At 43.5% G+C, this 15,664-nt stretch overlaps 1 protein-coding gene across 6 annotated transcripts in view; it reads right to left on the bottom strand.

Annotated features, from left to right (window-relative positions):
- SLC37A1 (solute carrier family 37 member 1) overlaps nucleotides 1-15,371 on the bottom strand; it is a 36,315-nt gene extending 20,944 nt beyond the window's left edge. The window contains exons 1-10 of one of the 6 annotated variants that reach the window (XM_042033808.1): nucleotides 15,222-15,371; nucleotides 14,289-14,383; nucleotides 11,096-11,370; nucleotides 8,892-8,973; nucleotides 7,954-8,080; nucleotides 6,049-6,127; nucleotides 5,087-5,222; nucleotides 3,863-4,035; nucleotides 1,576-1,742; nucleotides 502-539 (exon numbers count right to left, since the gene is read on the bottom strand). In XM_042033808.1, the coding sequence (XP_041889742.1) occupies nucleotides 502-539; nucleotides 1,576-1,742; nucleotides 3,863-4,035; nucleotides 5,087-5,222; nucleotides 6,049-6,127; nucleotides 7,954-8,080; nucleotides 8,892-8,973; nucleotides 11,096-11,151 (858 nt within the window). In that variant the 5' untranslated portion in view covers nucleotides 11,152-11,370; nucleotides 14,289-14,383; nucleotides 15,222-15,371. Of the gene's footprint in view, nucleotides 1-501; nucleotides 540-1,575; nucleotides 1,743-3,519; nucleotides 3,597-3,862; nucleotides 4,036-5,086; nucleotides 5,223-6,048; nucleotides 6,128-7,953; nucleotides 8,081-8,891; nucleotides 8,974-11,095; nucleotides 11,392-14,288; nucleotides 14,384-14,922; nucleotides 15,100-15,221 lie in introns of those variants that run through there. The other 5 variants (XM_042033788.1, XM_042033758.1, XM_042033777.1 and 2 more) reach the window with 5 other exon arrangements.
- Nucleotides 15,372-15,664: the final 293 nt, after the last annotated feature.

Raw genomic sequence — 15,664 nt, 5'->3', positions numbered from 1 at the left:
CTTTTCTCCAATTCCATTTGGATTGTCTCCCTCCTCTTGGGTCACAGCTACACGAGGCAGGAAAGGAATCATCTTCTCACACAGCAACTCAGGATTTCCAAGGGACATCTTTCCACCACTGACACAACTTTCTAAAATACGTAATTGTGAGCACATAAAACACCCTAGGAAGGTGCTCAGGAAGACTGAAGAAAAGTAAGAAAACTCAATAAAACACAAAAGAAGAGATGAACAGCTTTGACTTGGTTTACTGTCATAAGATCATTTGTTCCAAAACTTTGTTTAAAACAAATTAATTCACCTCTTGATTCACTTGCTTTGAGAGAAAATAAGCTCCTGGTTTACCAGTGAAGCACAGAAATCCAATCCTTGCCTCAAGTACAGGATCAGTTATAACAGCCTGGCACAAAAGGGGCACCCAGACAATCTGATTTCCAGAACTATCTTAATAAATGTGTGTATTAGGAGGCAAAAATCAAAAAAGAAAATGCATTCACTTACACTGGACGGTGTGCAGGAGCAACTGACATCTCTAGGATCTGAAATAAAATACCACACATAGTTAATGGTGAAAACAAGCCTAAGGAAGATCTCTTCTACAACACTTTCAAATAGTGTAATTTACTGACAATAAACTGACAGTACAGATAAAAAAATGCTATTCTGGCAGTCCAGCTCATGACAGAATTATAGTTATATGTGCAGGACTTCTCTTCCTGAGACAGGACAGTCACAGTAAAACATCTGAGTCTGCACAGGGACAGGATGGGGCATTCCTCTTTAATTTCTAAATTAAAGTGTCAAAACCTGCTCATCAGCTGACTCCTGTATTTCATAGCACAGAGGATGCATGGCATGGGTTGAATGGTAGCACAGAATATGCACTGCAGCCAGGTGGGCCGTTCTGCTAAGATACACTGAAATCATTTATCAACACAAGAGCTAATGACAGGGCAATGGACTGAGCTCTGGAATGTCATTCTGTCAGGGGTGCTGGGGACCTTCTGGGTAACAGAGCTGGGGAGGGGTCTGGGGCACAAATCAGATGAAGAGCAGCTGAGGGAGGCTGGGGGGCTCAGCCCAGAGAAAAGGAGGCTCAGAGGTGTTTTATTTCTCTCTATAATTCCCTGACAGGAGGGGGCAGCCGGGGGGGTCGGGCTCTGCTCCCAGGGAACAGGGACAGGAGGAGAGGGAACGGCCTCAGGCTGGGCCAGGGCAGGCTCAGGTTGGACATCAGGAAGAGTTTCTTCATGGAAAGGGTGGTCAAGCACTGGAAGGGGCTGCCCAGGGAGGTTTGGAGTCCCCATCCCTGGAGATGTCCAAGGAAGGCCTGGAGGTGGCACTCAGTGCTCTGGGCTGGGGACAAGGTGGGCATCGGGCACAGCTGGGACTGGATAACCTTGGAAGGCTTTTCCAACCTCAGTGATCCTGTGATTCTGACTGTATAAACTCTTTGGAGGTATTGGAGCTTTGGAGGCTCTTCTCCACCAAGTGTTCTGGGAAGAAGTTCTCTAAGCATGGGCACAGCTTGAGGAATACGAGCCCTCCATGGTTCTGTCCCACTGAAGCACTCACGTTCAATAAGGAACAGGAAACAAACAACCCCCATGACAGCCACGATGACCCCAGGCACCACAAAGGAGAGACCCCAGCACGTGGACACCCAGTAAGCAGCAATCAAGGATCCCAAGATATTCCCCACTGAAGTGTGTGAATTCCAGACTCCCATGATCAAACCTCTCCTGCATTTAAATAAAAAAAAAAAAAACACAACACACACAAACATTTATTATAAGCATTAATCTCTTGATAAAAGTGTATCAAAATGGCTGTTCATCTGTGGTGTCACTGAAATATTTGCAGTCTTACAGTTCTTTAACTGATTATTTATGCTACAATCCCCATCTGGCAATTTCAAGGCACCTAAATATTAATAAAACTGTTGTAAATACTCAGTGCATGACAAAATTCATCCTGCACTTACTGCCATTTAAAAACACCACTAGGGCTTGCCTATTTCTGGATAGTTTCTTTGATTAAAACATGTATGCTCAGGTTGTGTAGCATCTGGACACCAAGTCTGATGCTTTTGGGAATAAAAATCCTCCTGCAAGCACATTGCACCAATAATCTGATGCTTGCAGGATGTGTCACACTTATCAAGTAGAAGAAATCAAACTGTACAGGATATGTGGGGCAAATTCAGTATTTTCTGATCCCATTCTGGACTTGCTGGGCTCTGGTAGAAGATGACACCTGCACAAGCTTGGCTAACACACACATCAGGCTCCTGTCTGCCTGGAAATCCCAGATTAGAGCTGCTGTACATCAGCTCCAGCTGAGCTAAGGTAAACCACAAAAATCCCATTGAAATCATGACAGCAGGGATTTCTTTTCCCTTGTAAGTCATGGGAAAGCTGCCTTGCCCTCAGCAGGATTTTATCTGGAGTAGCCTAACTTGAACAAACCCAAACCTTTTCCACGGACTGAAGACAAGATCTAAGAGGTCTGCTCATGCTTCATGGGATTTATAGCAGAATGAAACCAGGTCACTGACATTCAAACCAGAGCCCTACTCACCAGTCCACTGTGGGGCATCCAAAAAGTAAAGGATGCTGCTTTTGCACAAAGCAAAACCCGAATAAATGTATTTATTTTGCACAAACTCACTGGTTTTGTTCAGTATTGTTACAGCTACCATTCTCTGCATTTCCTAATGGAAAATTAGTTTGAGCCTATATAGTCTTAACTACCCTGTGGTTTATATAAAAATCAAATACTGAATTTCAGTACATCCTTCTCTGGAACTGAGACAATAACACTCTACATATAGAAAGGATGGTACCATATTATATACCATTATTATATGCTACATGCATCAACCATTATCAGAGCCAGTGGATTTGGCATGCAGCTCTTGCAAAATTTATGGAAAATTACTGTATGGTGTGACAAAATAAACATCATGAGTGATCTCTGTGAAGGATTAAGATAAAAAAAAGCCCCAAGCAGATGATTTAAAGAAGGTGATAAAAGAAAGGTTAAATCAGGTGCCATATGTATTTTGTCTTTTAAATGAAATTTTCAAGTTTATGTAAGTGTGTTAGAAAAAAAGACATTGCACAAAGGTATTTTTTACAGTTCCACCCTGACAACTGTTTTGAAACACAAATGAAAACACAGGAAATTCCACATTAAAGTGGCATAATAACAGCCTTTACTCAGAGTAGTTTTAGACTGTTTATATTTGCAAGAATTATTCTAATAAAATTCGGAAATAATTCATCTGAAAAAGAGCTACCACAGAACACTGTTTTGACATGAGTGAGACAGTTTCAAACTCATATATAAATTAATCAGCATAACAAAGGAAACGCCTCTCAAAACTCTACCTGCTTGCTTCATCCCCCAAAAAAAAACCCCACAGAAGCCAAAGAAAGATATTTCATTTGATTATAATATCACAGCCCAGAATGTATTGATCTGTACTTCCAAACCTTTGGATTATTTATCATTTACCTTCCTTTTCCAAACCAGTTGCCAATACATGTAACGACACTCGGCCAGCCAGTGGTTTGCACCAACCCATTAGCTATCTGAAAGTATATACAAATAATAATAAATAAACATTCCCTGCCATAAATCAGGTTCCTACACCATTCCTGCCAAGTGCTGCATTGGGAAAAGGAAGTCTACACAAACGCTTTGAATTTAGAAATTTAGTGGGGGGTTTTGAAGACTTTTTTTTTCCCCAAGAATAAACAAGTTACAAAGTTTTGCAGAGATTCTTCCCTCTACTTACATCTCTATAATTAGTTTATGATTTAATTCACAGAATACTGTAATTCAGTCACATGCTTACCAAAAATCACATTGCTCTGAGCTGAGCAGAGAAGTGAATTCCCCACATTCAAGCAGCAGCACAACACTTATCTCAACTTGAGCATATGGCAAAGCATGTTTGCAATCAAATAAAGCAGAAAAAAAAGGCAACTTTAGGGGAGACTGGATAACTTTAAAATGCTTAACAGACACCTGCAAATAAACAGAGAGGAGGAATTTACTTAATATACTCAGGATGAAGTAAGAACTATTTCAGCCTCCACGTTGCACAGAACTTTAACTCCTCTCAACTCCTAAAAAGCTCCCTCTCTACAAATGCACCATGACACAAATATCACAATGCAAAATCTCACATTTGAACATGCAACAAAACCCAGCCTCACTGTACCCAACAAAAACCAATGGGGCTGGTGATGTCAGACCACTCTTGGAATTACAGGGCTCACTGACCACATCCCACAGGGCAGAGACAGTCAGCTCAACCCTAAAGCAGGCAGCTCCTGTCCTGGAAAACACCTGATCCAAGAGGGCTGAGGCAGTGACAGATTAATTGGTGACAAGGTTACAGAAGTGCTGTGCCCAGGTTAGTATCTCTGCATGCCACCTTGCTCAGTGCCATGCAGACGTGCCAGAGGTGAGAGTGTTACTGCAACAACACAGAAAGCAGCAGTGCAAGGTGCAGACCTGTCCAAAATGGCCCCAGAGCCAACCCTACCCTGGTCCTGACCTAAATTCCATTGCAGGCCAACAGTAAAAATTCTTGTGACACCTGATCAGAGCTCTGAAAAACCTCAAATAGTGAATCTCGTTACATAAACTGCTTGTTCCCAGCCACACCAGTGTGGGAGCCTGCTCATCATGAGCAGTATAAATGCAATTTTCCTGCAGAGAAAGCCAGGATGTGTCACTCAGGTCTTGGCAGACTGACAGAAGTAAATATGCTTGTTTTAAAACTCGCCCGCATTTAAGCTTGCAAAGATTTGATCACTGATTTGACACAGAGTGAAACACACTCATTTGCTTTCAAAGATTTCTTCCACTAAAACAAAAAAACCCCACCATTTTTCAAAAATAAATACCTGGGGGTATCCACTCTATCACTTCTGCCTGTCATCAACAACATATTCCAGCATTTACATCCTCCCACCCAACCACTCATCACTGTGTGCAAGTGAAACATCCCCGGTATTACCCTGAACAGCACCATGAGAACTCTGAGTGTCTAAATTAACACTGTGCCTACCTGGGCCATTATGTAAAACCAGAGATTATGTACATTATAGAAATAACCCAATCCAAACATTGCAGTGAAGAGTCCACTGGCAAGCATCCCCCCTGTCAGATAGTACCGGATGGGCAGCCGCTCTCCTATGAGTCCACTTGGAACAGGGAAGGAAATAAAGAGAAAAGCCATAATTAAAAATGAGATCACACCCCAAAAACCTTCACAAATGAAGAATATTTTGTGCTGTTTAATTCTGGTTGAGGAGAAACCATACTGGTAACTGCTGGTTGCCTTTGCAGTAGCAAAGGAGCAATTTTTAGCACTTGACAGAGAAAAAAAAACCCCAACAAAACATTTCAAGTTCATTAATTGCTAAGTTCTGACATCTGCACAACCATCTTTCAAGAAGATACTCATCTGGAGCACATTCAAAGCCATTTACTTACAGAGTCGTTTTCCAAATTATGTGTCTCCAGCCATCTGAAGTGAGACTTGTCTCCCTTGCTAACAATTCTACTCATGAAGGGTCTGGCTTTAGTCAATAAAAAGAAGCATCTCCAAACAGCAGCTAAGACTACACGCTTTAAGATGGGCTTGGTATTATTTTTAGGAGGTATCTGCTCCATTCTTTGACTCTAAAGAAAGCCAGGACAATCATTTTAACCCAATCAGTGCAATTTGAAGACTGATTAAGTTTGAGGACAGATATTCCAGTGCATATTTCTTTATATTCTGCATGAAAAAAAGACAGGCTAGACTTCAGCCTGGAAAATATTCCTGCACAAGGCAGTCAAGATTGGTGCAGGTAAAAACTTTCTATATATCAGACATTAAGACCACCGGGGCTCAGAATCATGTTGGTTTTTTTCCCCATAGCAATCAATATCTCACTCTCCATCAGAAACTCTGCAGCAGGAAAGCAAAATATCTCAGAAGTCACACAGCCTCATAAATAAACAGTAAAGAGAGTGGGGTTTTACCTTAAATACATTCCAACTGCATATGCACACAAAAATGAGTAATCCAGCGCTCCCAGTAACTGTTTGTAGTTGCTCTTATCTAAGAATAATTTTCAAAACAAATTATCAGTTTAAATGTACTAATTACCTCCCAACCATTTCTATACATAACAAGAAAAATGTCAGTGAACATGCACTGACATTTAATTTTCAGTAGGCACTTTCAGACTTCAGCAAACATTTTGCCAATGTTTTATTTAACAAAAAAAAAACCCCTTCTGCCTCTAACATATCAGGAAAGTATTGGTAGACCCATCCTAAATTCTACCTTATTCAAAACAGCATTTTGGAAGAGAAGAAACATCAGTTACTGGCAAGGTGCCTTTTTCTTATGAGGCCTTAGGCAAAAGAAAATCCAAAATCCAATTTAACAGCCTTGATTAAAAGTGGAAAGATGAGTTTCAAAAGCGTGAAGTCCTAGGAGTCAAAAAGGCTGAAAAAAAATATTCCATTATAAAGTCTTTCAAAGAATCAGCTTAATATTTTTTTAAATGGTTAAAGCCTCTTGCATTTCATTTTCCAGCTATTCACAAAGCACAGAAAAGTTTTGCTTAAAAAAACCCCAGAGTTCTGCCCTGTAGAGCAAACAACCATAATCACACCTAAAAGGGAACTGCAGACAGGATGGAGGGAGCAGAAGGGGCTCCACCCAGATGGAAACACCAAGTCAAGTCTCAAGGGACCTGAGCTCATACCCACATAGACAGTTTGTATATTTATTTGCAATAAATCGCCAGAATTGCCATTGGCTTTGACCATGAAGTCACAGATACTAAAGCATATTCCTTCTTTCAGTGTCACTCCCAGCTTTGCCTGAAAAACAGCTGAAAGAACAAGTCTAGAGTGCCATTCCAAAGGGGCAGCTTGGCAATAATGTCCATGAAAAAAGAAGGACAGTTGGGCTCAGAAGTCTCCATTAAAAAAAGTCAATCAATGTTTCAGACAAACAAACTCAACTCCCCGGCCCAGGGACAAGAAACACTCCCCAAGTTTAACTGCATCCCACCTGGGGGATTAAATTTTTCCAGCAGACCCTGCAGCAGGCAGTTAATACACTGCATTTTGTCCACAGAAACCCCAGAGCTCAGATCTTTAATTATCTTTGAAGAGAGCAGGACTTTTTTTTAATTGCTAATTAAAGACTTATTAGAATGTATGGTTACACAGACTGGGGTGGACTGGCACCTTGACAGAACGGACTAATCTGTTCCACTGATGTTCCTGGTAGCAATAAAAGTGTCAAGGAATGATTCAAAGTCTCATTTAAAGTCAAATACGATTAAATTAAACTTTAATTGTTCAGTAGGCAAATATTTTTTCTTCTATTCAAGTGAAAGGCCAGGTTCATAAGCTACCCAGTAAGTTGACAAGTCTCTTCTGCAATAAAGTCTCCCCTTTTTCTTCATTAAAACAGAGAGGAAAATATTCTTTCAGGCAGATAAGGACTCTGAAAAGTTCCAATTTAGATAAGCACCAAGTAATTTCACTTAAAAGATTGCTGGACCTTGAATTAAACAAGCAGAAAATGATAATGATTGATTTTATTCTTCACCCTTTTTTCCTTAATAGACATTCTAAAGACAAATCCCATTTTCTGACTGAAAACTGATCTACTGAAACCATCTCATAGCTTTAACAAGTAAAATAATATAATTTGTTTAAGTGACTTTAAGTAGCAAAGACATCATAAGGTAAGACACGACTTCACTTTCTGTGGAGAAATGAGTGAGGACATGGAAAACAAACACCCCTTCCATGCACATCCCCCCATATGTGAAGAAACAGCTAGAAGCAAATAATCTAATTACGAATATCAGCTCATTATTAGGAAAGGAAAACAGAAAACCAAAAAAACCCAAGCCTTACCAAATGGCTCCCAACCACACTGAGAGGCATTAAATGGCTTTTTGACAGGCTGGATCTGGGCAGCATATTCTTTGTAGGAGTCAACCTCAACTTCATGTGAAGCAGCACAATGCTTGTGCAGCTCTCCCTGAAACAGAAAGGACATGTGAAAATGGAAAATTGGGGACTGATAATTCTCCTACAGCAAGAAATTTATCAATTCTAGATTTATAAGTACCTGTGTCAAACCCACCAAAATCAGTGAAATTGTTGGCCATTATTAATTGCTTGGTATTTTGCTGGGTGAAGCCACCATTCCATGAAGGAGTAATGGCATGGTTAGAAAAAACATTCTACTGTAACCTGGTGTTTCTGACAGTGACAACTTCGAAATTCTGCAGTAACATCAAGTACTCTGCCCATTGTTACTCATCAGTTTTATACAAGACAGCACTGGGGGATTTGGTTTGTGTTTGGCACAAGCTACAAACACTGAAGATTAAAGTAACAAACCCAAAATTAGAGAGTTTGTGTCATCAGCTTCACTGGGAACAGTCACAAGGGTACAGACAACGATGATTACGATGCTCAACAGTACTGGGAACACTCTTGGAAATGCCAGTGGAATGTTCAACTCATCAGTTATGAACAACTTTTCTCAACCGTAAGAATGTAAACCTCTCAAATATCTCTAATTAGATTAATTCACATGAATGAAGTGTAGGCACAGCTGTTTCCAGCCCAAAACCCAGACTCACACGCAATATTCTAGGTGTGGTCTCACTAAAGTTTACCAAGCAAATATCACTGTGTACCAGCTTTATCAGCCTTTCATCTTGAAGGCATTTCAAGCTAAAGTTTAACCTTGCCTTTCACAACAGGAAATACTGAAAAAGACAATGACATCTGTGTCTGACAGGAGCAGGAGGATGTTTAAACAAGGACACCACCTCTCTTACCTTCACTATACTGATAGGTTTCCTTGACAGATGGAAGCTAGCATACAGCAGGAAAGTAAGAGAGAAAATGAAAGCTCTATACCTACAACATAAAAAAAAAAAAAAATCTGGAAATTATTTTTTTTAGATTTTCTTTTAACACCAAGTTACACAAAAAACATTACACAAATCATTGATAATATGGAATACTGGAAGACAGCTTTTTTGTGCTCTCCAGCAGACTGAAGAACCACCCTCCCAGTTATGCTCCTTCCCATCTGCTCTGATGAGGCTTTGGGAGGGAGCCTGGTGGCACACGGCAGCAGGCAGGACAACGTGGCAGCACCCTGAGCCCACAGAGCTGACCTGCCTTGTTTGCAACCCTCCTTTGGGGGCTATAAAATATCAGTTCAACTTTAAACACACTGATAATCAGACTGCACACCTCCCTGTCTCGCTGGGTTTTGTGGTATTACTATGACATAAGTGATGGCTCTCTCAATTGTCAGTTTGGATATTGTGGGGTGTTCCTTCTTTTCTTACTTTAGGATCTTACTTTACTTTTGCCTTCCTCTAACAATAGAAATCAGTCATTTCTAGAGATGGAAAATGGGACTGACACTGGAGCACATGGAACAGAAGTGAGCAGCTTTGGGATTGGGAAGGAATTCTCCTTTGTGCCTCACTGGCATCCTTGGGACTTTCTCTACTGTTCAGCTAAATTAAAAGGGCATCTGAATCTCACTGTCACTGCAAGCATTAAACAAAGACATTAATCTGATTTATTCTATTCTCTACCTGCAATCTCAGATGTTTAAGGAGAGTGTTTTGTGGATTTGTGCTTTTAAAAGTACCCAGAGTGTATCTACTGGCTCCTTCTAGCCTCGATCTTAAAAATAACATCTGTAAGTAAAAGTACATATATACACACAAATATCTGATATCACACTGCCTGCTACAGTCCCTGATTTTTAATGAACCTTTTTCAATCATTTTTTGCCTTACGAACTTTTACATATCCAGGGTCTTGTTTTATAGTTCTGGCATATTCACAGGGGCATTAAAGAGTCATCCCATGAGCTGAGTTATTCACCCTCATGACTGAAAACATCCTCACAAGGGATAAAACTGAAATTACTTTGTTCCTGCTGCTCAACTAGAGAAAACACATGATAAAATTGCTCAGATGGAAAGTGCCTGGTCTTTCATTCGTTATTTTTTTGTTATTCACACACAATTGACTCAGTATTCTATCTCAGAAAGCACAGGCCATAAAGCTTCCAGGATTAGTTTTCCTAAAGCAAGGAGGATTTGATTTTTGTTTGGTTTTGCTGGGGAGTTTTGTTGCTTTTTATTTTTTTAATATTGCAGTAGTAAGTGATGCCTTTTCCTGGTCTTAAAACCGAGAGTCAAACACAGAAGGAAAAAAGGGATTTTACCTTGGTATTTATTTTAAGGAGCCCCAGGTGCACACATCCAGGTCAAATGCACCGAAATGCACACCACAATGCACAGCCCCAAAAGATCAGGTATAACATTATAGGTTTTACTAATTAGCAGATCTATCAAAGATTCCCCAAGGAGAGGCTCGAGTGAGCCCCCCTCCCCAAGGAACCTTCCCCTGGATGGTTCTCTCTTGGTTTACAGAATGTGTTCTGGAGAGGACCTTGGGGTCTGGGGCACACTGATCCCTGGCTACCAAGCTTCTAAAATGTTGAGTCTCCTAGCTGAACAAACAAGTCCAAGAATGTAGGCAAAAAGCACTAAAAATACAGAAGTTGTAAAAAGGTATAACAGGGGTATAAAAGAAAAGGCAAAAATCTTCATGGCATCACAAGAACTAACACTGTAATTGTACAAGTCTGTATCACACATCAAATTACTGGGGAGAAAATACACTTCTGGCTAAGAAAAGAAAGCTAATCTTGAGCACTCCTCCCACCTAGGAGCGTGAAAATGCAATTTATCCTTTCAAATACATACCTTGCACAGAAAAGGACAAAAGGCTTTTATTCTCCAGCACACTTGACTAGTAAGGGTTTGTCTGGGTTTCCCAACAAAGCACCCCACTTTTTATATGTCAGCAATATTTATTTATTATACAACTGACTGTATGTTCTTCCTGTATGTATTAAGCAATGAAAAAGCAAAAATTCTGAGCAAGGCAACAGATACAAACTCACACTGTCCACAGCAAAGATCACCACCAACACTTCAAGACTTACCACTGATCTCGTGAGAATGAAGTGATGAAACGAATCCCCGGAGGAAGCTGAGCCATCTACACCACAGCTGGCACCAGATTTTAGGTGACACAATGATGTATGTGTGACAGCGTTATTTGTTTCTTCTGGAAGCGTAACAAAGATCCCCCCAAAACCTCTGGATGCCACAAATGTGGAATATCTGCTGCTGAGCTGATCTCCCTGTAGGATTTTTTTTTTTTCCTTTTACCTTCAGTCACGACGTGGCAAATTCTTCACTCTGCCTTTGTTTACTGCTGATCGTCAAACAAGAGAAGCTGGTAAGTAAATAGTGTGGGCGAGTTATTGGGATATTTTCTAATCATAACATTTGAATCAGCAATTATCTATTTCAGAGGCAAGTAATTAACATCACTAACCTTTACATCAAAAATGCAGTGGAGAACTTTAAGCCTATACAAATTGCAGCCTTCTCTGGTTTTTATAATTTAGAATTTATTTTGAGAGCTTGGCATAGTACAAAGCAGTGGAGACACAAAGGGAAGATGTACTCAAAACTTGATCCAAAGCCAGCTTACATCAAAACACTCCGCTTTTGTCCCTGAATGACTACAAATAAGCAATTCCCAGCTCACAGAGATCTGTTTGAGCACATCAGAAACATTCATGAGCTTGCAATTTGTTCAAAAATGGCTGTAGTGTTTCCAGCCTGGAATAAGAGACTCCTCCAGCTTGAGAGCGGGTGCTGCTGAACAATGCTGCCAGCAAGGCTTGACCAGCACTCCCTCTTCCACCCCATTTCCCTGACCCAGTATCAGCACTGCACAAAGCTCTACATAGCCAGAAAACTTGGAAAAGGAAAAAACCAAGTTTTTTTACCACTTAAGCTCCCTACACCAGCAGAAGGGAGAAGGCAGGATCATGTGTGTCCTTAACACACGGGGAAGAGCGAGACCGTGGCAGTTTGGTTTAAAGCATCACAGAGTTCCTCCTGTTTGTTCCAACGTGGGCTGAAGCCCCTCGACAATAAAAAACCCCACATTTTATTACAGGTACTGCAACAGGAACTGGCTGCACTGTGACCTGGCAGCAGCTCAGGCAGCTGCTGAGTCAGGTGGCAAAAGGAGCTGTATGCAAAAGGTGTGACCACAACTCACACATACAAACCGAGCTACCCCAGCAGGATGCCAGGGGACACTCCAGGGTCTGCAACAACCCCGCCACCCTCCTGGCAGCCCTGGTTAATGTCAGCACCATGCTCCTGACAGGAAGCTGGCAGGATTCAGGATCAGCTCTCCTGGTAAACAACGGGAGGTGAGCCAAAGCAAGAAAGCACAACTGCCAAACCCATGGTTGGTGCTCACCAGAGAATTTTAGGGGCTGCCACAGGACAGGCAAAGGTGTGAGACTCTCTCCTCTCATCTTCACTGCCCCATCTTACTACAGAAATCCAAACTGCTCCTCCTCAGCCAGGTAAGTGACAACACCGAACAGGATCTGCTATGTCCAAGCTGGCAACTTGAAAGCTTCACCACCCACACAGGCCTTCTCCCCAGGGATGGAGGAACACTACCCCCTCTTTACATAACAGAGTATCCCACCAGAAGATCAAGGCTCTGCTCCTTTATGCTAACACATTTTTGTCATACCTCTATTTTTTCTACAGTGTCCTGGTTCAGCTTGCCACCTCCCTACCCTAAGAGTGATTTGACTTGCTAATCTCGTTTGGCATGTTCCACCCCCTCCCTGGCCCTGAATCAGATTGTGCAATTAATCAAACCCCATAATCATTCCTACCCAACAGGAGTTTCCTACCTCCTCTCTGAGGTTGAGGAGGTTAGGGAAAGTGCAACCCCACCCCCTCCTCTCCCAACTCCAGATACAGATCCCTGCCTCTGTTGTGTCAGACCTTGTAGTCCTACAGCCATGGTTCAGGTGCCTGATCCATCAGAAATCCTGCCCTGAAATACAGCTGATCCAATAGAGAATATGAACTCATTCTGTGGCCACAAAATTGCCATGTAGGATGAATCCAAGGCAGCAGAAGCATAAAGACAAGGACTAAAAGGTGAGATTGCCCCTTACAGCCACAGCTGGTTAGTTAGATTTCAAAATTTCCATTTCAAAACAACAATTTCTCATCAGTAATCTGTGTTTGATTGAAATGAGCTGCAGATAGCTCCAAGTGGGAGAAAAAAGATAAGGAGAAAAAGAGGTTGGCATAGGTAGCTCACACCAGGAGTGAATTTTTCTTCCAGCAGTAACAGATCCATTTCAGGATGATCTCAAACCCCTTTTCTCATCTCTCTCAGTAGTCCCAAACACCAAAATTATTTCACTGATCATACCAAGCGAGGTGACAAAAATATCTAGTGGAAAAAAACGCGAGAGGCCAGCAAAGAACAACACCTGAGGTCAAACACCTCCTCAAACGGCTCTCTTAAAATATAATGGGACAGGGCAATTATCATTATAGCAAAGCAATTGTTTAGCAGGTTACTATTTAACAGCGCTAGTGCAAGCAGGAAAAGACTTCACACATCTTACAAAAGGTTTCAGTGCTCAGTGGTCACGCCAGGTTGCACATCTGTGCACTTGCTGCACAGATCATACACCACCTCCCAGCAGTGCATCCTTACCATAAATCCTATCACAAGGATCCCAGCCACTCCCCAGCATAGATGACTGGACTATCAGCAGCACAGAGAGAACTGCAGCCTAACTCTATCTGACAGGGGTTGATTTCATTTTATGTACCACAGGCAGAAACACCTGAGTTCTCATTTGCCTGTCAACAACTTATCTCTGTCTCCACACATCCTTAAGTTCCTCCGACATTCACGTGCATTTTAATAAACATAAAAAACATCCTCCCCATACGCAAAGAAATTTGTGGCAATAAAACTTGTAATAACAGTTTGTAAAGATCACCTTTTACTGTAGATTAAAACAGATTTAAAAACCACGCTACACTTCAGAAATTACACTAATAGGCTACAACACATAACCAGTAGTTTACCAACACATTTTCTGTATTTCAGATTTACTGATGAAGCCCAAGGACAACGACCCATTCAATCACACAAAATTGTTTAATGTTCTTTCATTTTCAGCAAGTATTTCTGTCGACAGTGAAACCAACCCTCCACTTCCTCCTTGCTGCACTGCAATGTACAAAGCCATATTCCGGTATTTACTTTGAAACCATATTTACCTTTCAAACTTGGTATTGCGCCTTTGCTGCAGCGGCTGAAGCATACCTTCCTCCCTATTTCAGGAAAACAGTCACTGGTGAGCGGCTCTTTCCCCCTGCAAACACGGCAAACCCTGGATCAGCTGTGCTGGAGAGGCAGCGGGAAGGTCCTGCCCAGCCACAGAGCAGCTCCCCCGGGGCTGAGATTAATTCTGTCTGCAGACACTGGGTAACCAAACCCTCCCCGGGGTGTCCTTAAGGGCTCAAAACGCCTCCGCACACACGCGCATCAAATGCACATTGTGCTTAATACCCGGCAGCTCTGCACCTGAACCAGAACCTGCCAAATCCATCACTCTGGGGCCTTATACAGCCGCGTTCTCTCTATTTAATACAGGGGGGAAAAGGGTTCACCGTGGCTTAGCCACATAGGACCACAGCCCCTGTGAGCGCACGGTGAGCTGGTGCCCTGGGACCCGCAGGACAGACCAGAGCGGCTCCAGCCATCCCAAAGGTCAAGGGCAGCGGAAGCCCAGCCGGGGAAGGGGCAGCACCGCCTTCCCCGGGGACCCGCAGCCAGGGCAGGTGTCGAACAGGGCAGGGCCGGGCTTTGTCTCGGGTCCCGCCGGCAGCCCCGCGCCCCCGGGGCACCAACCTGCGGTGCCACCCCCGAAACCGAGGAGCGCCTCCAAACGACCCTCCCCGTCCGGCACGATGGGGAGCTCCGGGCAGCGCCCGCCCGTGGAAAAATAAACGGGAGAAAAGGAGACAAAAGGCGGCGGAGCGCTGGTGGCCGGCAGCATGACTGAGCTCCGCGGCCGCCGCTCCCCAACACCCCCGGCCGGCCCGGCCCGGCCGCCGCTCCCGAGCGGCCCCGCGGCCGAGGAGCCGCCCCCGCTCCGCCCCCGCCGGGGGCTCGGCAGGTGCGCGGCCGCCCCCGCCCGCACAGCCTACCCTGGGCTGCTGTTCCCGGTGCTGCTGCTGCTCCCTCCTTCCACCTTCTCCTCTTCCTGCCAGCTTGCCGAGCCGAGCGGCCGGGCCGGGTGCGGCTGCGGATCGCCGCCCGCCGCCGGAGCTGCGCGGCGGGACCCGGCGGCCTCGGCCCCTCCCCGCCGCGGAGGAGGAGCCTGCCGTGAGAACCCTTTGCCTTAGGAGGAGCAGTGCCAGCAGGTCAGGGAGGTGATCCTGTGCCTCTGTTTAGGCCAGGTGAGGCACATCTGGGGTGCTGTGTCCAGGTCTCCTCAGGACAAGAGAGATGTGGAACTCCTGGAACGGGTCCAGTGGAGGCTACGAAGATGAAAGGACTGGAGCATCTCTCTGATGAGGAAAGGCTGGGGGAGCTGGGGCTGTTCAGCCTCGAGAGGAGACAACTGAGAGAGCACCTCATTAGTGTGTAT

The sequence above is a fragment of the Corvus kubaryi genome, unplaced genomic scaffold, assembly GCF_017639235.1.
Source record: "Corvus kubaryi isolate FWS band 111438036 unplaced genomic scaffold, C.kubaryi_AGA036_p1.0 133, whole genome shotgun sequence".
NCBI lineage: Eukaryota > Metazoa > Chordata > Aves > Passeriformes > Corvidae > Corvus > Corvus kubaryi.
The sequence above is the reverse complement of the archived record's forward strand: the minus strand, read 5'-3'. Positions and strand labels throughout refer to the sequence as shown.